At 39.6% G+C, this 23,862-nt stretch overlaps 1 protein-coding gene across 1 annotated transcript; it reads left to right on the top strand.

The window, feature by feature from the left end:
- The first annotated feature begins 1,902 nt into the window (after positions 1 to 1,902).
- LOC134000023 (myocardin-related transcription factor A-like) lies at positions 1,903 to 23,643 on the top strand. The gene is made up of 18 exons (XM_062439332.1): positions 1,903 to 1,960; positions 10,248 to 10,303; positions 10,546 to 10,621; positions 10,706 to 10,867; positions 15,567 to 15,733; positions 16,014 to 16,112; positions 16,510 to 16,572; positions 16,688 to 16,875; positions 17,143 to 17,329; positions 17,775 to 18,048; positions 18,311 to 18,474; positions 19,056 to 20,033; positions 20,228 to 20,425; positions 20,771 to 20,887; positions 21,948 to 22,097; positions 22,263 to 22,346; positions 22,614 to 22,668; positions 22,804 to 23,643. The coding sequence occupies exons 1-18, from the start codon at positions 1,954 to 1,956 to the stop codon at positions 23,373 to 23,375; spliced, it is 3,597 nt and encodes a 1,198-aa protein (XP_062295316.1). The 5' UTR covers positions 1,903 to 1,953; the 3' UTR covers positions 23,376 to 23,643.
- Positions 23,644 to 23,862: the final 219 nt, after the last annotated feature.

Genomic DNA, 23,862 nt, shown 5'->3' with positions numbered 1-23,862 from the left:
GCACAAATCATCTGCCTCGAAAAGAAGTGTTTTGTGTGTGTATGTGTGTGTGTGTGTGTGTGTGTGTGTGTGTGAGACTGTGAATGCAGAGCGTGCGTGGGCTTGTTTCATGATCCTGTATGTGTATTCACACTATGCAGCTGTAAGGGTAGGTTTTAAACTGCGTGCTTGTATTTGCACACATTTAATATGCACTCATGTGTATGTTTGTGTGCAAATATTATGCATGCTTGTAATGAGTATCTGAGTTAGTGTTTGTTTTGTTAGTCTGCCCATGTTTGCCTGCAGGAGCCAGTTAAATATTTCCTGCTGCCAAGGGGAGAAACTGCACCATCCTGCGTCAGTCGCGTCCTCGTCACAGAAATCAAAGGAATATGAATGTTTTTTTTAATCTCAGACTACTGTAGGACACACATAAAGACTGTCTGCATGGAGCCCACTCTCATTATTTAACTTGGGCGACAGAAAATGTACTGTAGTGGAAAAAACAGTAATTACAAAAATGAGTATGTAGAATTTAGTGCGTATGTAGACTTGAGATAAGCAATAAAGTGTAACAACAGGGGCAGATGCATGAGAAAGATGAGCGCTCTCATTTCCTGCCAGTGTTTTCGGAGTGCCAATTCAAGGGCACGACAAAGGGAGCAACGAATGACAGAGCTTGCTTGTTTTTAGTTGATGCAAAAAGAGACAGAAAATAGAAAAGAAAGACAGTCATACTGTAGTTTGGTAGATCAGGGGTAACGTCACTGGGGAAATGGACCAGAGAGAAGTTGGAAAAAGTAGATGAGAGGCTCAAGAGAGGAAGTTTTAGATTCAAACAGGATCTGGGTTAAATTAAGAGGCAAATCCAGATTTCGTTCAGTCCCACACAAAGCGCATGCTGCATTCATGGTATAATCACTTTAAAGTGATTTCAACACTCTTGCTCACCAGACAACCATCCTCAATGTGTAGAATAAGTTCGGTATATTTCTGTAGTTGTTCTGTAGTTGAATATAATCATTAACTGTGTGCATCCAGCATATAATGTACACTGTCGTTGAGGTCAATATGCTTTATTCTAAGTATGACCTTATTATTGTAATTGTCATCACGTATAACATAGAACATATTATAACCTGCTATGCAACACCTCGGCCAACACGCTGTAGTTGTAAGGTGTGAGCTAAAGCTGTCTGTGGCTGGGCAGACTGTGTGAAAAAGAAGCCTCTACCAAAAACGTTTTCAGTTCCATTATTTTGTTGCACTTTAATATTAATTATATCACCCAGATTCAGTAGAGCTGCTGATCATTTCCTGCCAATTCACATTTTCATCTTGGAATATAAGTCGTCCAACTTTTCAATACAGACATTTTTTGTCCTGAGAAAATGTGAAGCTGGGTATCTTCGTTTTATGATACATTTAGTCTGGAGAAAAATACATCATCACAAAGTTACAAAACATGCATGAAGCTCTCTTTCCTTTCTCTCTCTTTCTCTCTCACACACGTTCTATGTCTCTGTGGTAATGAGATGACTGTAGCGGTAAAATGTGTGTGCTGCTTTTTAATCAAACAGTTGAAGCAGGAAGTTGTTGATGTGTCTGTGTCTGCATGTGTGTTTCCTTTCCTTTTGTACTGTGTGAGATAAACGTTGTACATTTTCTCAGAGAGGACCACAGTTTGATCATCAGCAGCTAACAGGGTAGATGGAAACCTCTCTTCAGAGAAACATACCATTACTAATTGCATCTATTGCAGCCGTATTGACTTTATTTTTTTAAACTTGCATGTAATTTTATGAGTAATGTCACAACTTACGTGGTTTTCCGTGGCTGCGATGATGTATTGCCGGTTTGGTAATGCCCTCCATTCATTCTTGTTTTTGTCTGTTTCTGTCTTGGTGTTCAGTTCTCCAGCTCAAGCTACAACAGAGGAGGAGCAGAGAAGAGTTGGTCAACCAGGGGATAATGCCTCGTAAGTAGATAGCACTACATTTTTGAGAAAAATCTTGGTTCCTGTACAAAAAGTTTAAAATTCTTTCAGGGGCCACAGACACTTAAATTGCTCACAATGTTAGCCTTATGTTGGTTTATGTGTCACATGGCTTGTGATATGTATTAGCTGGCAAGGCCTGTCCATTCATTCATGGCTATTTTTTTTTATTCATTTGAAGACAATGATGCGATTATAAGTTAAAAACAGATCTTATATACTGTACTGTAAAGTAAGTCATATGTAATTATGGTTACAGTGGTTTACTCTACTCATTTGAACAAACAGTCCACAAACTTTAAGATATTCAGTTAACTATCATGTATGATAAATAAAACCATCAAATCTTCACATTTGAGAAGCTGGAAGCAGAAAGTGTTTGACATTTTTACTTTACTGAAGCTTGAAGGGTTGCAGGGTTGTTCTGTTCAGCTCCATTAGTTGTTTTTAGCTTGGTGAACCTAAATAAACTGGCAACAGAGTGTAGCCTGTCATTTGCTTCACGCTGAGGTTTTTCATTCAGCTGGCCCCTGTGAGAATCTCTCAGGTCCTTTTAGCTTCATTATGACTTGCTGCACAGCAGACAGTTTCTGAAGTGATTTGGATTGAGGTTAAGACGGTGGCATCATCTCCTGACAGACAGCAGTTTCAGTCTTCAAGGTTAGGTGAATCAAGGTCATACCTCAACTGCCAACGTGTACATCCGTTAACTGCTTTTTATCTGATTGAGATTTTTTTCCCTCCACAAAAAAAAGTTTAGAGGCTTTAATTTACATCTTATATTTGATCCATTCAATAAAACACTTTTCTGTGTTTTCAAGTACACTGTTTAAATTGTCACTTTCATTATTAGACATCACCTTGATGCTACACGTGTATTAATAGCAGCATGTGGTGATGCTGATTGTACAAACCTACATTTCTTTTTAATAGAGTGTCTTTGTAAGCTTGGTGCAGCTCATGTAAGTACACTAGTTCAACCGATTTTCAATAATACTGAAAGTTATACTCTGCCTTTAACGGTTAATCTCATAAACATCTCACAGTTTATTTCAATTCTTTCACACATTTGTCACACAGGAAGACTGTTGTGCTGTGCGTCATATCTGCTATTATTTACTCTGGGTCAGCAAGTTATAAATGCTTGAATAAGCTGCCTAAAAACTATTTACACTACTCACTATTTTTTGCATTCATCCAGCTGTTGCAGGGATATATTGTGTTCTGCATCACAAATACACACTCATATTATTTCCTCTTTACTATAAATAACATTTTTAATTCAACAACCAATTCTTATCTTTGTAGACAGACAGAGCATTAATAATGAGCTGGAGAGCTAGTTTAAAATGGAAAGACGTGAATTAAAATGTGCCATTGTTAACAATTAGAGGACAAACTGCCACTCAGTTTTGTATTATCTGCAGAGTGAGCATATATATGTGTGTGTGTGTGTGTGTGTGTGGGTGGGAGAGACACCATGGTCTAGCTGCAATCAGGCTGAGTGTGACCAGAGCAGTTAGCGTTATCACAGCTCTCGTCTGTCTTGACATGTGTTTCTTCCCCTCCGCTGCTTTGTAGAAACTGGCTAGGTTCGAAGATCAAATGTGTCGTTTTTGCTTGGTTTCATCCAATTAGCCCATGCCTCTCAATGCCTTTTAACCAAAGGCTTGTTGCTTTATTAGGCACTTGTTTCATTCCAGTGTCATATCTCCTGCAGTGTTTAGAGGGATTATAGAATGTCCCTTAAAGCCTGGGCAGAGAGCAAGCCCTGTATTAAAGGAAATACACTCTATGTTTCTAAGGAACAGGTGAGATATTAATAACAGAGGCAAATATGATTAATATGATGAATAGGGATTCATATAATAATATAAAAATATATTGCATTGTAAGGGTTATGTGGTTTAAAAGGGAATGCAACTGTTAAAAACTGTGGTGTGATGATTGTTGTCATGATGTAATTGATCATTTGTTTGAACAAGTAGTAGGTTGTAGGTGGTTAAAAGTAACATTTCAGCTTCCCACATTGGTCACATGACCATTGTCATACACTAATGTTTCTTGAGTGTCTTATCATCAAATTTCTTCCTCTTTTCCTTTACTTTCAGCCACATGCTTCCTCATTCCTCTATTTTCCCATTTCTGCTCTCATTGACAGTCTTAACCTCTTTCTCTATATTAGATTGTCTTTTCATTCCCTTTACCTATTCATTTTTCTCCTAGTTGCTCTTTTTGGCAGTGAGTTCTTTTAACAGAAACCTCTCCTTGACATTTCGCCTTTCTTCAACCTCTATTTCATCGTCCATTTTCATCTCCTTTTCAAAGTCATCAAAGTACCACATCATCTTTGTCTCTTTCATAAACAAATCAGACAACAGAGGAGACCCCCCTCTTTAGTTCTGTGTCGACAGTCTCACAGACACCTCGCTTTGCAGTGGTGGAGTTTGTGTTTCTCTGCCTACTGTCCACCTGCCTTTTGCTCTGTGTGTCTTTATATCTTGCTTTCTGTTTCCTTACACAATCCCACCAACATAAATAATCTGTCAAATGCCTGCTTAGTGCAGATCTTAGCTCCTGGCATGTTCAGACTATTCTATGGCACTACACCACTCTTTCTATTTGGTTATTTTATTTTATTTTATTTTATTTCATTATTAATGAAAATTTGCTGATTCCAGTCATTAATATGTGTGTGTTTGTGTGTGTCTGTGGCTGCACATTAGGTCGCTGTAGTCCGTGGCGTGTGATAGGGTGTGTTCATTTAACACAGCTCTATAATAAGCCCACAGTGTGATACTTTACATATCATGCTATTTATACTCTTTCTAAAGTGCTGCATGCTCTAGATACAAACTGAACACTTGTTTTTTTTTAAACATAAAAAAACACACACATTCACAAATGCACTAAGAGATAAAGGAGTAAATTAAGAGTTTCTCAGTTCAGTAAATGTGCTTTTTGCCAAGCTAAACCTTAATGCACTAGTGAAGCCTTCTCCAAATAAAGATCAGAATGACACAAAGCTGGTAGTTACATGCAGTGAAACTCAGCTGATTCATTTGCGCTAAGCATATTTTGCAATTTTTTGTTGCCCCTGCCCCCCTTGCAGACATAGTTAAAACTAAGACATGCAAAGCCATTTAGCTTTAGTCACACATTTATTTAATGTTAGCAAGTTTATACGGTGATAATTTAAAAGTCTCTGCTATTTTCAAATGGGGACAAACATTTCTGCAAAATTTTGATCAGTAGCAGCTGTTAGCTTTACTGATGCAATTCAACCATGTACAGTATGAGTTGTGCTTAAATACTGTATTATTATATGTGTTGCTACTTAGCTGGTGGAGGTGGAGCTGCACTCTACTAAAGCAACTCTAATAGACTTGTTACTTTTGATAAGGCTACATCAGTGGTCTGTACTGACAATAAACTCTTGGCATGTTTTGGCGACAGCAGGGATATTTTGGTCATTTTATGACTACTGAAGCTCTTTCTTGAGGTTGAGAAATTGTGGCCATAGAATTATAAGTCAGAAATGAATTATTCACATTTTTTATATTTTGTGCAGGCTTATGTGTATAGTTTTCTGTATTATTGGCCCTAAATTCAGAGAAAAAGAAAAGGGTTCATCTTAAAAACATATGAACTTAATGGAAAGCGTGAAAATAGAAACGCTAGCTAGCTTGCTAAGTTTAATTACACAGTTAGCACAGTTGTTGGCAATAATTAATGTTATTATTAGTGACTTAAGTACCTGTGACTGCTTAAAATATGAAAGCCAAAATGTTAATATGTAACATGAGATAGGCCACGTTCAGGCTGCTAATGCTAACTGCACCTGGTGCTAACTGGGTTTGTGGCAGTTTAGCGTTGTGTGCTGCAGCAGACACAACCGCTACATCCAGAGCTCAGGACTGACCTGGGTCTGTCCAGACAAAAAAAAAAGAAGAAGAAGACAAAAAAGTTAATTTGGGTGCAGAAAAAAACTGCACCCAAAACAACAGATTGAGAGACAGCAGCAAAAACAAAAAACAAGAAGAGAAAACATCAGCTAATACATCAGTAAATTACATTTTTGAATGTTCCCTCTAATTGTCTTGTTGTTTTGTTGTTCCATCGTGAGATATATCAGCCAGTTTAAACGGCTGACCTGTGGAGTAGTAAAGCAAAATACAGAGTCTCTTGAGCACAAGCCAATCTGTTAACACACAAAGAAAAACAAAGCCTAGTCAGCAGTACACTGAACATAAAAAGACAGCCATTGCCAGAAGAAGTGATGCTGCTCTGTGCTCTCAGAGTTTAAAAACTGGGAATGTTGGTTAGCTTTTGCAGGGTGGCAAGAAGCCATGATGCAGCCACTCATGCACATAATGGGGTCTTTTCTCTCTGACCTCACCCCACAACTCTCGATTTCCCCTCTTCATTTGCCCTTCGGTCTGTTGTTCCATTTTTTTTTCAGCTGCCTCTCCCCATTTATCTCTTTTACCCCATCCTCCCTCCATCCGTTTTCTGATTCTTCATCTTTTTCCTATCTGTTTCTATCCCTTTCACTGTCCCCTTTCTCAAAACTCTGTGCTCATCCATCCATCCTTCCCTCCATCCCACCGCTCATTTCCCATGTAGCTGACTGACAGGCAGGTTCATACACCCTAAAGGAGGCCACATAACCCCCCAGTGGATGGGTGAGAGGTCTAAGAGGGTTGATGTCCTGAGGGTGTGCAAGAGTGAGTGTGTACCAGCAGTGTGACAGTGCTCAGCGACGTGAACTGAGGCTTGAGCAGGTACCAGCAGTGTCGCCCAAGGGTTGCTAATCCAGTCACACCACTGGTGTGTGTGTGTGTGTGTATGTACAGTGCAGTCAGAAAGTATTAGGACAGCGACACATTTTCTCTGGTGTTAGCTCAGGCACATTGGATTTGAAATGAAACTGTGAGTATGTAATTAAAGTGCTGACACTCAATCTTAATTTGAAGATGTTTACATCCATCGTGGAAACGCGGTATCTTCTCAGTTCCAATGTGCCAGCAGAGAGCCAAAAGCATTCAGAATCACTGAACAGGTTCACAAATTTTCAAGTCTATCTTAAAACAATGTACCCAATTGTTTTTCTTGCTGTAATCATTCTTCCTTTTCATACTGACCATTAGATGATCCTGTTATAATGCACTTACAAGTGATTGGGATCCAAATCTGCAGCTCTCATTTTGAGCAAAAAAGTATTAAAAGTTTATCTGAAGATAATATGAAGCTTCCGCTGTCTGAGTTAGTCAAATAAAGTTGATATCTTCTGCCATTACAGTTAGTAAAAATGTTCCTCTTTTTTTCTCAACAGTGTTTCCCTGTTGAGCTGTAGTGGAAGGACAATAAAAGAAGAGGAAATTTGGCCCTATAAAGTCAGTAACTTTGAAACATATGGACTTCATTTGACTCATTTGGACTGCTGAAGCTTCATATTACAGTAGCTTCAGATACATTTTTTAAATACAGTAGGGCTCTGAATTTGTCCCCCATTGCTTACATTGAAAGTGCATTATAAAGGCATCTCTTAATGGCCAGTATGAACAGGACGTATAATTACAGTAAGATTTGAAAAAGTGTGAACCTATCCTTTAATTACCACATAGCATATAGCAACGTGTACTTTCTGCATTTGTGTAGGTGGCTGTCTGAAATTGTCATCTTATGTTAGTTGTTTAGAACTTTATTTAACTATAATTTTATCTGCATGCATAAATATTCAACAATATAATATGCAAAAGGATAAAAACTACGTTATAACTTTATAATATACTGTACATTGCAACCCACGAGGATACTTTTAACAAACATTATTATTGTAACTTCACACATGGTATAGCAGTCTTCATGAACTTTAATATAGAACATTTTTGCGCTAGTGTTTTCCCTTTGTGATGGTGAATGATCAGCCATGTCAGAGGCGTAGATGCATTGAAAACAAAACAAAAAACAAGACCACAAAGTGATTTGCATACCAACTTTAAATTTCTACTTTCATTCAGCGCATGGTGTAAAGCATGTGGCGCAAGTGCCTTTAGGGCGTGTCCAGATCCACGTTTTCTTACACTTTGGCGCATTGTTAGTATAATGGCGCACTTGTCAAGCAATCGGTTTCAAGAATAAAACATGAGCTACTTTTGCTGAAAAGAAAGTTAGTTGATGAGCTGCTAACTCGATATTTAATAAAAAGGAAGAATATGAAGATATAACTGACCGGTCTGATGAGTGTAAAGGTGTGTGTGGTTCTACTGTAGCAGCCTGGTGTCATCAGCTGCTCCAAACATTCATTAACAGATTAATACAGATTTTTTTAACCACAGATGTTCAGATGCTTTTCTTGCTGATGAAGTCACTAAGTGTCAGCGGAGCATCTTTCCTCCAGATGCAGACGTTGCAGTTCTGAGACCCATTTTCCACAAAAAACACCAACAACTCGCTTTGTGCTGTATTTTCACGTGTCTCCTCCCATCAGGTCACCGTGCATGCAGCTGCACCACACAGACGCCGTGGCACTTTGGATTAATTTATTCATCTTTTAATTACAGTTTTGGTTCTCTTTAAAAAGGTTTTGTTCAGTCATGGAGTAACAGGTAAACTCAGCAGGGTTTTAATTGTTGAAAGTATGTAAACCTGGTCAATGTCATCTCAAAATGATGCGTTAAATATTGTTCAGAAACGGTTTTAATCATGTCAACCTTTCATCCAGTTGTGAAGACTGTCCGCAGCAGCACTCTCCAAGGTGATGACCCCCCCCCCCCCCCCAAACAAACATACACAGTAGCTAGTGGAAGGCTCATTCTCATTTAATCCATTTTTTTTGCAATTAATTACCTCTGATAAATATTAAGACTTACCGTTATGACATGTATTTTTAAATATGTCAATGTACTTTTATTTATATTTTTTGTATGAGTGTGTAGCAGGCAGAGTGTACACGCATTGTGCACTCGCCTGTTCAAATCTTAATAATGCACCCCTAAAATAACAATAACAAAGCAATCGCTTTCCACGGCCTCAAACTAGCAACGAACAACACACCTGAAGTGCACAGACTGGTACAAATGCATTTGCTATTTAGACAATGTAGGTGCAGGGTGAGAAAATGAGAACTCTGTTGGTCTGAAACTAACAAAGACACATGGGTTGTGCCCACCATCCACTGTGGACGGGGCGCAAGTAGGGCCCAGAGAGTGTTGACCACCACTTGCATAACCAGTTCTCTCTTTAATCCACTTGCAAAAAATGCTTAGCCTACTTTTTTTTTGCCTCGTTAATGGGAACTTGTGAATAGTCATCAAATAAACATCTGCTTTACATTAAAAATACAATGTCCAGCTATCCAGTGGACAGTTACTGTATCAAAGTATTGTATTGTATAATGGGTAATTGAGATAATTGATATTGAATAGTCTTTTTAATTTATTACCTGTACTTACTGTATGTGTCTCAGAACAGTGACATTTCTTCTATGTTACTCAAAAGAAAATGTATCATTCTCAGCAATTTTCCACCCTTCTTAAATTGTCCATGTTCATTCTTTTTTGTTTTTAGTCATAATGTATTAGAAGAGAAATCTTAACGCCTGTAGTGATATCAGTATGGTGTCACGACAACCCTTGGGCTTTTAGGTTTCCAGTACCAGTAATCCCTGGGTGTTTGCATATTCAAAGGCCTACTGAAAGTCTTTCTTGAGTAATCAGTGAATGCTGAAGATATTCCATTAATTCCACTGCTGTAGATAGGCTCCCATTAGAGTCCATCCCATTAGATTTCTCCCTTGACCTTGTGATTTTTGGCCTTCTACAGAGCTTCTTTATGGGACCACTACCCAGGCTATTACGCATTTAATTCTGTCATGGCTTATAAGCATGAGAGCTGGTACAGTGCAAGCATGCATTTACTACACTGAAAAAGGAAAAGATTTGGCAATATAAGGAGGAATAATCCTCACCATCAGTCAACCTATTCAAACCTATTGAAGAGGCAAAGAGCCATTCAAAGCCATTTTGCTCTCCATTTCCTCTCAGTAGCATGAATCAACAGACAGCCATGTTAATACCTCTCTCTCTCTCTCTCTCTCTCTCTCTCTCTCTCTCTCTCTCTCTCTCTCTCTCTCTCTCTCTCTCTCTCTCTCTCTCTCTCTCTCTCTCTCTCTCTCTCTCTCTCTCTCTCTCTCTCTCTCTCTCTCTCTCTCTCTCTCTCTCTCTCTCTCACTCTCACTCTCACTCTGCTCTCTTTATTCTTCAAGCACTGAAAAGTTCAGCTGGCTTCCACGAGCAGAGACGATGTTTGGAACGAGCACGGGTGAGTATGCAACCCTCAAATCAATCACTAGAGTCAAAACTGGCCTGTTCAAGCTGTTCATTCTGTCTCTAGGTCCAAACATATGAAATTCTCATGCTAACACTATAACAATCATGTGGTAGAGAAAAGGGTATGATGACTGAAGACACTGGGTGAAAACTAAAAAACATCATGAGCCGAACTGGAAAAAAATGACAACCATTTGTCTCATAGTGTCTCATTTTTTATCTCTTTATCTCCAGACTGAGGACTATCTCAAGCGAAAGATCAGAAGTCGTCCAGAGAGATCTGAACTGATCAGGATGCACATCCTGGAGGGTGAGTGTTTCGTAGCGTACAAATAACTTCCAAAGATTCCCTATAGCACACTGATCAAACATCTTTCCATCACTTAATGTCCAGAGACATCAGCAGAGCCGTCACTGCAGGCCAAGCAGCTGCAGCTTAAGAGATCTCGTCTAACCGACGGTTTGAATGATAAGATCTCCCACCGGCCAGGCCCTATGGAGCTGATCCACAAAAACATCCTACCTGTCCACTCCAGCATCAAACAGGCCATCATGGGTAAGTTAGCCAGGCTTCAGATCATGGTTCTAAATAAAGCTTTGAAGCTTCTATTGAATCTCTGAGTTCTTGAGTAATGATGTTCACAGAAGGTTGTATAGGCCTAATAATGCAGCTTTGGGTAGCTGTAACTTGTACATTATAGATTCTGTTTGTCATTTACTCTCCCACTGGGTCTTAATGAAGAATGGAATCCATCCAAGGTAATTCAGCATTACCACCATTATCTTTTGCCAAATTAACTATTTTTATTGGACTTCTGCCATCTTCAATGCACAATTCATTCACTGGGTAATTCAAAGTGCTTTACAAAAGCTGGAAACACATTATAAAAAGTGCAACATTTAAACATTATTTATTAGGGGGAAAAAAAGAAAAAGCCTCACTTGTTCTGTTCTTGAGCAAAGAAAGGATCTATTGATAGAAGTTAAAAGAAAGAATAAAACACAAGTAGATAAATATGTAAAAAATGGGATAAGAACAGATAAGGTTTAAAGTAAAAAAAACAAAAAACAGGAGCAATAAAAACCAGCAAGTAGGTATTGAATTTAAGAGAACGCTGCAATAAACAATAACGTTTTTAGCCCTGATTTAAAGGAGCTGACAGTTTGAGCAGACCTCAGATCTACAGGAAGTTTGTTCCACAGATGAAGAGCATATTAACCAAATGCTGTCTCACTTTGTTTGGTTCTCTTTCTTGGGACACACAACAGCCCGGTTCCAGATGACCTGATGGGCCGGGATGCTGCGTACGGAACTAATAGATCTAGCATGTATGTTGGTCCAAGACCGTTCAGTGTTTTGTAGACCAGCAATAAGATTTTAAAATCTATCCTTTGACTCACAGGAAGCCAGTGTAGTGATCTGAGGACCGATGTAATATCGTCCAGTTTCCTGGGATTTTTAAGGACTCCGGAAAACCCTTAATTCTAGCTATATTTTTCAGGTGGTAGTAGATTTGGTGATAAGCTTTAGATGGTTGTTAAAGTTCAGGTCCAAGTCAATAATTACACCAAGATTTCTGGCTTGATTTGTAGCTGTCAATGACATGGAGCCAAGGTGACCTGACCTTTCACTTTTGGGGCCAAAAATAATCACCTGTCTTTTCTGCATTTAGCTGGAGGAAGTTCTGGCACATCCACTCATTGATTTGACAAATACAGTTACTCAATGAAAGTAAGGGACTGTAGTCATGTGATGACACTGGAATATACAGTTGTGTGTCATCTGCATAGGTATGATAGGAGATTTTGTAATGTTCCATAATCTGAGCTAGGGGTAGCATATAGATGTTGAATAGAAGCAGTCCGAGAATGGACCCTTGAGGAACCCCACATGTGATCTTGGTTCGCTCAGACTCATAGTTATCAATTGACACAAAATAGTCCCTATCTTGTAAGTAAGATTTGAACCATTGTAGCACAGTGCCAGTGAGTCCCACCCACCTTTCCAGTCTATTGAGTAGTATGCTATGATCAACTGTGTCAAATGCAGCACTGAGATCCAGTAATACCAGGACAGAGGATTTGCATGCATCATTGTTCAGATGTATATGGTTTAAGACTTTAATAAGTACAGTCTCAGTGCTGTGGTGTGGCAGAAATCCAGACTGAAATGTGTTAAAAAGATTGTTTTGCATCATAAAAGCATGAATTTGTTGGAAAACAACCCTTTCAATGATTTTCCCCAAAAATGGCAAGTTTGATATTGGCCTGTAGTTACTAATTTTTGTAGCATCAGAGAACAGAGAATCTGATAATCTTGTTGATTTCTTTTCCTATCTATCTCCTGTAAGAGGCCTTTTGACTTGTCATAGCCACAATATTAAGAGAATCCCCAGTAATTATTCCTCTTGTTCATACTAGCTATGAAACATTCATTGTGATGCATTTTCCATGCAAGTGATGGGGGACAAAAATCCACAGCCCTCCTACTGTGCAAAAATGTATTCAAAAGTTTAACTGAACCTTAAATGCACACTGAGTTAGTAAAATAAAGTGAATATTTTCCAAGTGTAGTGTTTTTAGTATAAAATTCCCTCTTTGTGTTTCCCTGCACATAGTTTCCCTGTTGAGCAGCAGTGGGCAAACGAAAAGAAGGAACTTTGTACTAAAAAGGCTGTAGCTCTGGAACATATCCTTTTAAATTTGTCTAATTCAGACAGCTAAAGCTTCATATTAATTTCATATTTAAATCTGAATACCTTTTTTCACAGAACAAGGACTGTGGATTTTGTCCCTGATCACTTACATACACACACATCATAAAAACAAATCAAATAAATGCTTAAACCATTATATCTACATTTTTGATTTTGACATTGAATCAAATAAAGTAAAAACAGACCAGAAGAGTGAATTTTGGGCTAATTTTCATCAGGTGGCCAAAAAACATGCCTCAGAATGAAGACTAATGTTGCTCGACCGTTTAATATGCCCTTCTGCTTTTTGTTACTTTTGGTGCACCTATCCACCGTTCCATTTTCACACGGCACATACAAGGTTTACAATTATAATAATGATTACAATGATAAACCTTAATAGTGGCTGTATATCTTTCAGCTTGTGCTTTCTGCCCCCTTGTGGCCAAAAATCAATAAATGCACCTTTAAATAAGATATTCCCAGTATATATTTGTAGAGGAGGGGAGGGGGTATAATATAATTTTATATGTGTGATATCTCACAACACACCCACACTTTGAGGCTCCTGACAGGCCGTCCCTCCTGGCCATCTCCTCTAGCTATCATGAACATACTGCTCTTCCCTCTCAGAAAACCTCAGCTGTGCTCATGACACACGCATGCACTCACACAGATGCCTGGCGACACACTTGAAATACAGGCACACATGCACATTCACGTCCCAAGTCACACATGTACTCCCCCCACCTGAGTATTCATGCTTCAAACGACCACTGCTGTGGGTTTAGAAAGGTTAAACTAGGATATAGTAAATCATGCATGCCGTCTCATGTCTGCTTGACAGACAGTTACTGAAGACATCCTTCTCTGCTGTCAGCTTTTAGTGGCTACAGTGTCTGTTAATAAAACCCATTAGCTTTGATTAGGAGAATTAAATACTAATTGAAGAGAAAGAAAGAATTGTAGACAAATAAAGGGCCCATACTGTCACAAAAAACTGGATTTATATAAAGAATACTTTTATTGTATATCTATAGTCAAGTGCCAGAACTGTCAGATATTAGAGGATGAGATCAGAGACAGTGGGCGCAGCTGCTTGATTGATGTGTGGAAGGAATGCTGAGATTCAATAAGGTACAGTGTCAGTGGATTATCCGTCTCCGTCACCGCGACACAATAAACACAATTGCATTACCGCCACTTACTGTAGGAGTATTGGGAACACAAGAGTTACAGAGTTGACATGCAAAGACACAAACATAGCAAGCAAAGATACACACTGGCAAAGCTCAGCAGTAGGGAAGTCATCACATTATTGGATCAGAGGGTATTAAATCAGCCCCATGTTGTCTTTTCATCATCGCCTGCTGATGCTAAATTAATGGCCAGCGGTGTATTCTACATAGTAGTCTTCTCCAGCTCATTGCAGTTTCTCTAATTAAATAACACACATACACCAGAGAAATAAAAGTCTCTATCCTAGTCAAGATTATCCTTGCAGGTACTTTTATTTCATAAATCCCTGTAAAGACTCAAAAGCCTGCGTATTAATGAAATGATTATATGATACCCCTGAGGGGAAATTAGCAGGAGGAGCATGGCTCGGACTCACTGCTGCGCTGTAGGATGTCTCAACCTGAAGGATGTCAAGTGATATGGAAACATTCGTCCTTTGGTTGACTGGTTGACTTTCCCTGAGTTAGTCCTTTTAAACTTATTCTGCTATGCTAATTTGTTGCCTGGAAAGCACTTTGTAAAGAGTACATCATTAGTACTGTAGCACAGAAGGCTGGCATAAGCCATCGCATAAACAGTTAATGCATTCACAGCATAAATTACAGAAATGATCCAGAATTCTCGGCATAACGTCATTCCTCAGAGAGATTCCATCTGTCAGATAAATACCAGTATGAGTAAGGAGGCTGTGCTGAAAGTAAACTTAGATGAATGGAAACTTTCTGTCAGATAAGGCTTGAGTCATCATGGAAAAAAGAGGCATTTTTTGGTCTGTGAAGATATCATCTACAACTGGCTGTCATGGACATGATGCACACACACAGAGGGCAATGTTGCTCTACAGCAGTCAAGACATTAATGCACTGGTTGACATTACTAGAGCAGATACTGTTGTGTGTATTTTTCATAGTATTTTATGTAGTAGAGGCACATGTGCAAAATTTCTTTCATTTTGGCCAACTTTTGGTATTCTTACAAGTGTTAGTTTATTGTCACAGTGCAGTAAGCCTGGATTGTATGGAAGTGTAGTGCAGGTGAGAACAGTTTGCTGTCTGGTCTGTTATTGTGGTAATGTAAAAAAGCAAGACAGGCGCACACGCACACACGCACACGCACACACACACACACACACACACACACACACACACACACACACACACACACACACACACACACACACACACACACTGTTTGATTTTGGGATGTCTCACACTTTCTCCCTCACATAAGGATAAATGCGGTTCTTGCTCAACACTGCTTTAAGGTTTATTTATGTTTTTATTTCCCTCTCTCTGCACATTTCATCCTTCTCACTCTTAGAGACACAGTTTCCAAAGGCTTCAGCAGATAACTCGTCATGTGATGAGGACAGCTATGACAGTCTCTCTCCAGAACAGCCAGTTAACCAGGAGTCTCCTCTGGGTCTGGGACCCCTGCCCTCTCCAACAGAGACACTGGCTGGCAGCAGCATCCCATCTCCTTCACAGGTAGGATCATTCTGGAGACAGGACGACGCAGTGTGACCAACATGTGTGTAAAACTGGAGCTCAAAGTAAATGTATCTATGCTCCAGTGCAATAACTAAATTTACAAAAAAAACACTTAGCTTCACTATGTCATCTTACGTCTGGGGTCTATGAACTGTTGAATTTCCATCCTCTTCTTTTAGTTTCTTCTATTTTCAAGGTTTAGGTGTAAGTACTGTGTCAATGTTGTAAGGCGGGGGTGAAACCATTCCTCAAAGTTTGTTTTCTTCTCATACATCAGGTCCCTCCTCCAGCTCCCCCTCTCCCATCAATCTCTAGATCCTCCCCCTCACTGAAGCTGACCAATGGGGTGGCAGCACCATCTGCCCAGAGGACTGGTGTTACCTCTCAGATCAAGGTAAGCAACATTTATCAATACCAGTCAAAACATTAAAGGTTTAAAAGAGTTTTGAAGAATACATGAGTGCCAAATTGCAGACAGATGGTGGAGTTGGTGGAAACAGAGAAAACAGAAGAATACATAAGTGGCCTGAAACATGACTCCAAATTAAAGCTAATGTTGTTCTGTATCTGTTGGATGCTTGCTTTGGCCACATCAGCTTTATAAAGTGATAATATACAGAATGGTCTGTTTACAGCTCGTTTCACTGCCACCCAAGTGGCCAAAAAACAATTAACGAAGGTTTAAAGTTACTTGTTATTCTGACATTAGATAAAAAATTAGCAATAAAGTTTTGTAAAAGTTTTCAGCATATCTCCTCTTGTTGTAGTCCCAGCCTAAACTTAACTGTGACCGCTCTGCCCAAAGACACAAGAAACCAAAGGACAACAAGCCTAAGGTAGATCTTTTGGTTCTGACATGTAGACTGTACGATTGTTAATACTAAATCTAATACAAAGAATAATCAATATTTATGAAACGATTTGTTCCTTTGATAATGTGTTTCCTTCTAGATAAAGAAGTTAAAATACCATCAGTACATCCCTCCTGACCAAAAGGGAGATAAAGAGCCTCCTCCTCATTTGGACTCATCCTATGCCAAGATCCTCCAACAGCAGCAGCTCTTCCTGCAGCTCCAGATACTCAGTCAACAGCAGCAACAGCAGCACAACTACCACACCATCCTGCCTGCACCACCCAAGTGAGTCTTTTCATGCTTGTTCGTAGGTTATAGTAACACAGCATTGTTGCCTGGTGTACAAGAGTTTGTCTGGAAGTATGTTCAGAACATAAGGCAGCCAGAGTTGGTGGAGTTTAATTTCAACTTCCTCTTGAGGGAACATGAATTCAAGGTGGGGCTAGTTGGGGTAGTTGTATTTTGTGTTAAGGTTTAGTTCCATTTAGCTGTGTAAATCTGACTGTTGTGATCACTGTCCATTTCCTTCATGTTTCTCTTTCTATACAACAGACCTCAGACTGACCAGCAACCACCTTCCTCATCCTCCTCCAATGCCATGACCACCTCCTCTCCACCTTGGCCTGTTGCTACCCCTTCAACAGCCCCCTCTAATCAAGGCAGTCTCAGCCATCAGAGTTCTACCTCTTCAGGGGGGACCAAACCGGTGTGTCTACCTCCAAACCTGGAAGAAATGAAGGTTGGTTGCAGAACAACATGCCAATCCAAAAGAAACATGAGCATGTTTAGTTCATGATCCATATCTTTTGTCTCATTCTCATGATGTGAGCAGCATTGGTGATGGTTACTCACCCATATTATATTATATTTTCAGTCAAGAATCAATACAGTGCAAACCAGCAGCTCTCTTTCTGCTGCCTGCAAGCAACTGAGTCGATGGAATAGTTGGTAGATAGAACTTGATATGTGTAAAAATCCTCTGTTAACAAAGTTTTGTCACTGAAAATTGGTCTGCAAACTCAGAGTTGACAAAGAGAGGGACAATGATGGATTGCTCTGTCTTTTTGTTCTCTCTCGTCTTTTTACTTTGATCCTTTTCAATTTTCCTTTAATATGTATTCTCATCTCTATTCCTCGCTCCTTCCCTTCAATCTCAATTTCTTTTTTACTCCATCTTCTGTCAGGTCGCAGAACTGAAGACCGAGTTGAAGCTGCGTAGCCTGCCTGTCTCTGGCACCAAAAACGACCTCATTGAGAGGCTGAGGACCTACCAGGAGTTGATTGGAGGCAGTGACACTACCTCTTCTCCAACAGTAGGGGGTACCATAGTGCCAGGGGCTGAAAGAGTAGGAAAATCCCCTAAAACTGTTGCAACCACCATCAATAACAGTTCATCACAACAACAGCAACAGTTCCAGTTTCAGTGCCATCAGACATCCTCTCTGATCAGTCAGTCAGGTAATTGAAAAATGAAGATTTAACTATAAAACCCGAATTATAGACACATTTGTTTGTAATTTAATGCAATTACAGAATTATCTATTTGAGTCTTGCTGCAAAAATCATTGCATATATACTGTGCATATATTGATGACAAACATACATGCTCAGTTAATTTTTATGGCTAAATCAAGTTTTTTCTAAAAGCAACCGTATAGATAATGTATTATCTTTGTGCTGTTTGTTTAATGTTACATTGCGTTTCTTAACCTCCATATAGCTAGTGCAGGAAGAAGTGCCACCCCAGCTGCAGTCACTGCTCAGCAGCTTATGAACTGTGCTAGGAATGTATCTCCCCCAGCCGTCTCCCTCACCCCCTCTGACCACTCGCTGGTGTCCATGAGTCCAGAAGAAACCTGCTTTAACAGCAACCCTTTGGAAATGGTCTGTATTTTTTCATATGTGATAGGTTAAATTCTTCTTAAATAATCACAAATATTCCCCACTCATTTTAAAAATTTGAGTATTGGTTATTGAAAAAAGTATACTGTACTTATTGTATTGTATTAAGTGAGTACTTCAATATGCACCTATGATTAATGTACAAAATGTGCTATTTTTGACTAGTATTGTACTCTGCATTAACAATATATAAATGATATAGCTTAATGTATACTTAAATACACTACAAGACACTGTTAAGTTTATCTAAGTTTACTTTTTGTAATAATTGTGAACTTTTACATTGTACTAATAATATGCTTAAATGAAATTCCCTAATACCTTTTAGACAACTATTAGTACACTTTAAACATATGAATTTCATACCTGACATTAAAACATTAATCTCACACATTAAAAGTACAGCATAAAAGTATGTCTGTATTAAGTACAAAAGATGTATTTAGATAAAAAATAATAATAATAGCATATTACACTTATGTATAGCCAAGTATATTTTAAAACTTAGTGAAACTTTAATATGTTATGTTTACCTATTTTTGTTCCTCCTGTCTCTCTTGCAGCTGAACCTACAGCCATCTTCAACTTCTCAGCTCTCCACAAACATTAAAGAAGAGCCTTCATGCTCCACCGCCACACCTTGTCAATTCTCTTTAAAGGCCGTCTCTCTGCAGAAACACTGCCTGGTCTCATCAGCTGCTCCCACCACCACAACCACAGCTTCAGCAGCGACTATGGACAAAGACAAAATGCTGCAGCAGAAAGATAAGCAGATAGAGGAGTTGACCAGGATGCTAATGCAGAAACAGAGGCTGGTGGAGTTACTCAGGATGCAGCTGGAGCATGGGAAGGGAGGAGGACAAGTTGCAGAGCCTGTGGTTCTTGTAAGAGTAAAACAAGAACCACCTGATAAGCCTGATCTCACAATCCCATCATCCTCACTTTCATATGAGATGGATGTTACCAAGGTAACTGTTAAACAGGAAGCTATCGATGCAGAGGAAGTTGAGCCCGAGACAACTATGCGATCACCAGACACTCATGGGTTACTGCACTCCCAAACTCAGGAGCAGATTCAGCTGCAAATCAAGCCAGGCCAGACCAGCATGCAAACAAAACAACATGCACTTGTACGTCTCCAGCAAACCGCTCTACAGCTGGCCCAGCAACAGGCCATACAGAAACTCTTACTACAGCAGCAGCACAACATTCAGAACAACAATCAGACGCTGGTCAATCAACAGAACCTGCAAAGACTTTCCCAGCAGAGAAAGAAGAAATCTCACAAACAGCAGCTCAAACAGCAGCAGCAGCAGAGCCAACAATCACAACAACATCAGCAGTCAAAACAGCATCAACAGACGATGCAGCTGAAGCAACAGATTCTACTGAAGCAACAAAAATCACTGTTACACCAGCAAATAAAACAACAGCAGCAGACTAAACAGCCACAACAAATCCAGATACAGACAAAGATACATCTGAAGCAGCAGCAGCTTCTAATACAACAGAAACAAAAGGAACAAAAGCAGTCACTGCAGGTCAGATCTTACAACAATGCAAATGCTATTTTGGGCAAGGGATGCTGTCACAGATATTACTGAATGTTATTCTAATAACAGATGCAGCAAGTCAACACAGAATTTCCAGGCACCATTTTGTCATGCTGCTATAACAATACGTTGGAAAATTGATATTCTTTCTCTAAAAGTAATTTTTTTTCTTATTTGTACAGCTGTCTCAAGCACACATCAACCAGCAGTCAGGCTCCACTCCCTCCTTCACTCTGGATCTCTTCAAGAGTGACTCCACCCCGACTCTGGTCACCGACGGCAACGGTAACCACTTCCTGATCGCACTAACCAGTCACATCACTGATGACCAAAGAACAGACGCAACCGAGAGCAAAGAAACCAATCACATTACACTGCAGGTACATGACTCACTTTGTTGTGTATTGTTTTTTAAATCCTTTCTTTTGCTTGAGCCTATATAATACATGCTCCTGACCATTCCTATGCATGATTCCCTTGCAGAAAGGAAGTATATTGAGTGACTTTCTTCAATATTTATAGCAGTCATCAAAGTAGGATATTAAATGCAATTTCACAATGATTTTTGATTTATATGTATGCAGTGAGGTCACACAATGACAGTGTTTCAACCACTATAGGTATACCTCAGACTAATTCATGAAAAAGCTATTACCTGATGTAGTATATTATTATTATATTCAGTACTAAACATTACTAACTAAGCTACTTCCATTTTCCATTAGCGACTACAGTCTACTCCAGCCAAGCTCCCAAGCCACGACCCTGTTCAGCCAACAGCAGCTGATAATCAATCCAAACAGAACATGCATCTTGGATTCTCGAAACAAAAAAATTCAAAGGTGAGGTTTAAATGAAGCCACTGACAGTTTGATCTTGCAGATTCTAAATGGCTCGACTGGTAACTAACGGAAACGTTGCATTGTAAAATATTTATGGGTATTTTGGTCCATGAAAGTTGTTTTGCTTCCTTAACATACAGAATTAACACTTTATGCTACATAACTTGTTGTTCAGTATGACTGTGGGTCATGTAAGCATGTGTACTTATTTTGGTAAAATGTCCATTTAAAATTCCACTTTGAGCATTTCTGCCTTCATAAGATGTTGACTTTAAACCTTAACATGAAGAAACATTTTTAAAATGTTCATATCATCACTTTAACACATGTAACACTTTATACTCAACCGCACCACAAAGTCCTTGAGTCTCTTTCTCTGTCACGTGTGCAACAACAGAACAGTCTGATAATGTTCTTTAAATAGAGAGAGAGAAACATAGGAATGAAAGAGAAGTGCTCCACTGAGTCCAATAACAGCAGCAGAAATTAATGATGTATGCTGTTTGAGATAGTGACAGCAGTCTATGATAAGAGTGTCTGACACTAGCCTGATGCTGATTATTATTGCTTTGCTAATTACTCTAACGACACCCTCCATTACTATGATTTATGTTGTTAACCGAGGAGGAACAAAGACACCATCGCATCTCGGCTAATTGAGATATACGGTATCTCTCATTGAGTGCAGGTGTGCTGGAGCACTTGGTCTTTGCGGCAAAGCCTGCCTCCAAAACTGACAAGATTTAGTGGGACGCTGTGTGCTGATTTCACATACTGCTGTCATCAGCAGTATTCCCGTATCTCTTTATCCCTGCAATGACACTCTTTATAGTGCGTGGCAGGAGGGTACATTTTATTGAAGAAGGTTTTTAAGTGGAAGTTTGCACAGTCAAATGATGAGAGCAAGACATCCTTGACCAGAAAGCGTGTATAAGCATCTCTCTTTTGTGTTGGCAGTCTAATGTAGAAAACCTTGTTTCTTTCTGTTTCAAAGTATTGGTTTTGTTACTAGTGCTGTTGCGTCTGAACTTATCTTTATACTCTGTCCAATGAATTGAAGGCACACAGCGGGGGACTGCAGGTATCTGTAGATCAACCTCAGCAGGGAGTCACTCAGTGTTTGTCAGCACCACCAACTCTGCAGCCTTTCTTAAAGGACTTAGAGACCACTCTCCTAGGGGAAAACACCACATTGCCTTCCTCTCCAACTGTAAGTAGTTTTCTGATGACATGGATAATCTTCCACTGTGATTTGTATCATCCAGCCACATTGCACAAGATTTTGGGATAACTTTGGTTGAACCTCGCCCTTATCTGGCTACAGAAAGTGAATGTAAGCTAATTTCCTCCTCTCTTCTCCTGTCCTCTTTTCTAGGAGGTGTGCCCTAATATGGATGTCCTGTTCAGTCCTCTGTCTTCAGCTTCCATTAAGACAGTTGCCTCATCACCTGATAACAAAGTATGATGCAATACATGTTTGACTGTGTCACTGAAGCCCTTCTTACATCATGAATTTAATTATCATAGTCTACAAGTATTATTTGTATTGCCTTTGCTGTGTTTCTTAGGTGTTGCTACTGTACCTTTTATGAAGCAAAGATGTGTTGCTATGTGCTCCGTTTCAATATATTGTTTAGTATTAGTGTTGCATTGTATTGCGGTGAGTTGTGATTTAACTGTGGACTCAGCTGAACTGTATTGTTCCCACCTGTTTGTCTGTTCTCAGGATAAAGAGCATGAAGATGATTTTATTGACATCATTTTGAAGGACAGGACAGGAGGTGAGATGAAATAACAACAACAAGTTTGTTCTGATTTAGTAGTTTTTTTTTAGATGTACTCAATTAAGCAACCATTAAGACCATTTACATTCAAAATTCTATGTTTTTAATAGTATCTGTGTCTATCCTTTTCAGAAATGTCCACCACTTTCAAACTAGAACCAGACCCTTCTCTGGACCACCTGAATTCCACGTCTTCTGCCTCTTCTTCTCTGGACCACCTCAATTCCACGTTTTCTGCCTCTTCTCCTCCTCCCCCCGTCCTGCCCGGCTGTGACAACCCACAGTTCACCCCCTCTACACCGCCTGAGCTTCAGACTCCAGCCGACAACTCAGAAGAGAAGCAACACCTCAGTAATTGTACAAGTGGACGTCTGGAAGACTTTTTGGAGAGCACCACTGGAACACCTCTCCTTGGTGTGGAGCCTGGTGGCCTGTTGACTTTGATTGATGACCTCCACAGCCAAATGCTGTGCACCCCCAGCATCTTGAACCATCCACTGTCTCCCATGGATACCTTCAACCTGGCACCAGAGGGGGAGCAAGCTTTGGACAGTATGGACTGGTTGGGCTTCACTATGGGAGAAGAGAAGGGTGAGGAAACACCCACACTGGCTCCACTGGGCCCTCCAACACCCACTAGTGTCTTTTCCACAGACTTCTTGGACAGTTATGACCTGCAGATGCACTGGGACTCCTGCCTATAGCCTACAGCAGTCGGAAAACAAGTGTCCAATATGGAACTACATGCACTAAATCGTGTAATTGATTGCTGAGGCTTCAGTGTTTGATTAGAGCACTCTCGCTGGTGTCTTCACACACACCGGTATATTGAATCTTCAAGCACTTTGACCTTTATTTATTTTATTTACAAACTGCACCATTGACTTTTGTGCACACATCAGGCAGGTCCTGCATCTATATGTGCTTCTATTTGTGCTACATCTTAATTAATCTCATCTTTCCTTTGTCACAGACACCACCTAACAGTGAAAAAGTATATTGATTCTTCTGACCTTTGTCTAATTAGGTTGCGAACTTCCTTTTAACTGCCCTATGTAATAAAGAAGACCAATGGGTTACCACTACATGAAACAGATATAGCTAATCAATAACCAAAGTTAAAGGGAGAGAAAATGATTTCCTAACATCAATTTTAGTGACAGTAATTTATCATTGTCATTATAATTATAT

This window comes from Scomber scombrus, chromosome 18, assembly GCF_963691925.1.
Source record: "Scomber scombrus chromosome 18, fScoSco1.1, whole genome shotgun sequence".
In the NCBI taxonomy this organism is placed as follows: domain Eukaryota; kingdom Metazoa; phylum Chordata; class Actinopteri; order Scombriformes; family Scombridae; genus Scomber; species Scomber scombrus.
The sequence above is the reverse complement of the archived record's forward strand: the minus strand, read 5'-3'. Positions and strand labels throughout refer to the sequence as shown.

What these genes read in the sequence shown, in the direction of transcription:
- LOC134000023 (XM_062439332.1), top strand. An exon ending in CATCAAACAGGCCATCATGG is followed by an intron (nt 10,868 to 15,566) that starts GTAAGTTAGCCA and finishes TCTCACTCTTAG; the next exon opens with AGACACAGTTTCCAAAGGCT. An exon ending in CATTGCCTTCCTCTCCAACT is followed by an intron (nt 22,098 to 22,262) that starts GTAAGTAGTTTT and finishes CCTCTTTTCTAG; the next exon opens with GAGGTGTGCCCTAATATGGA.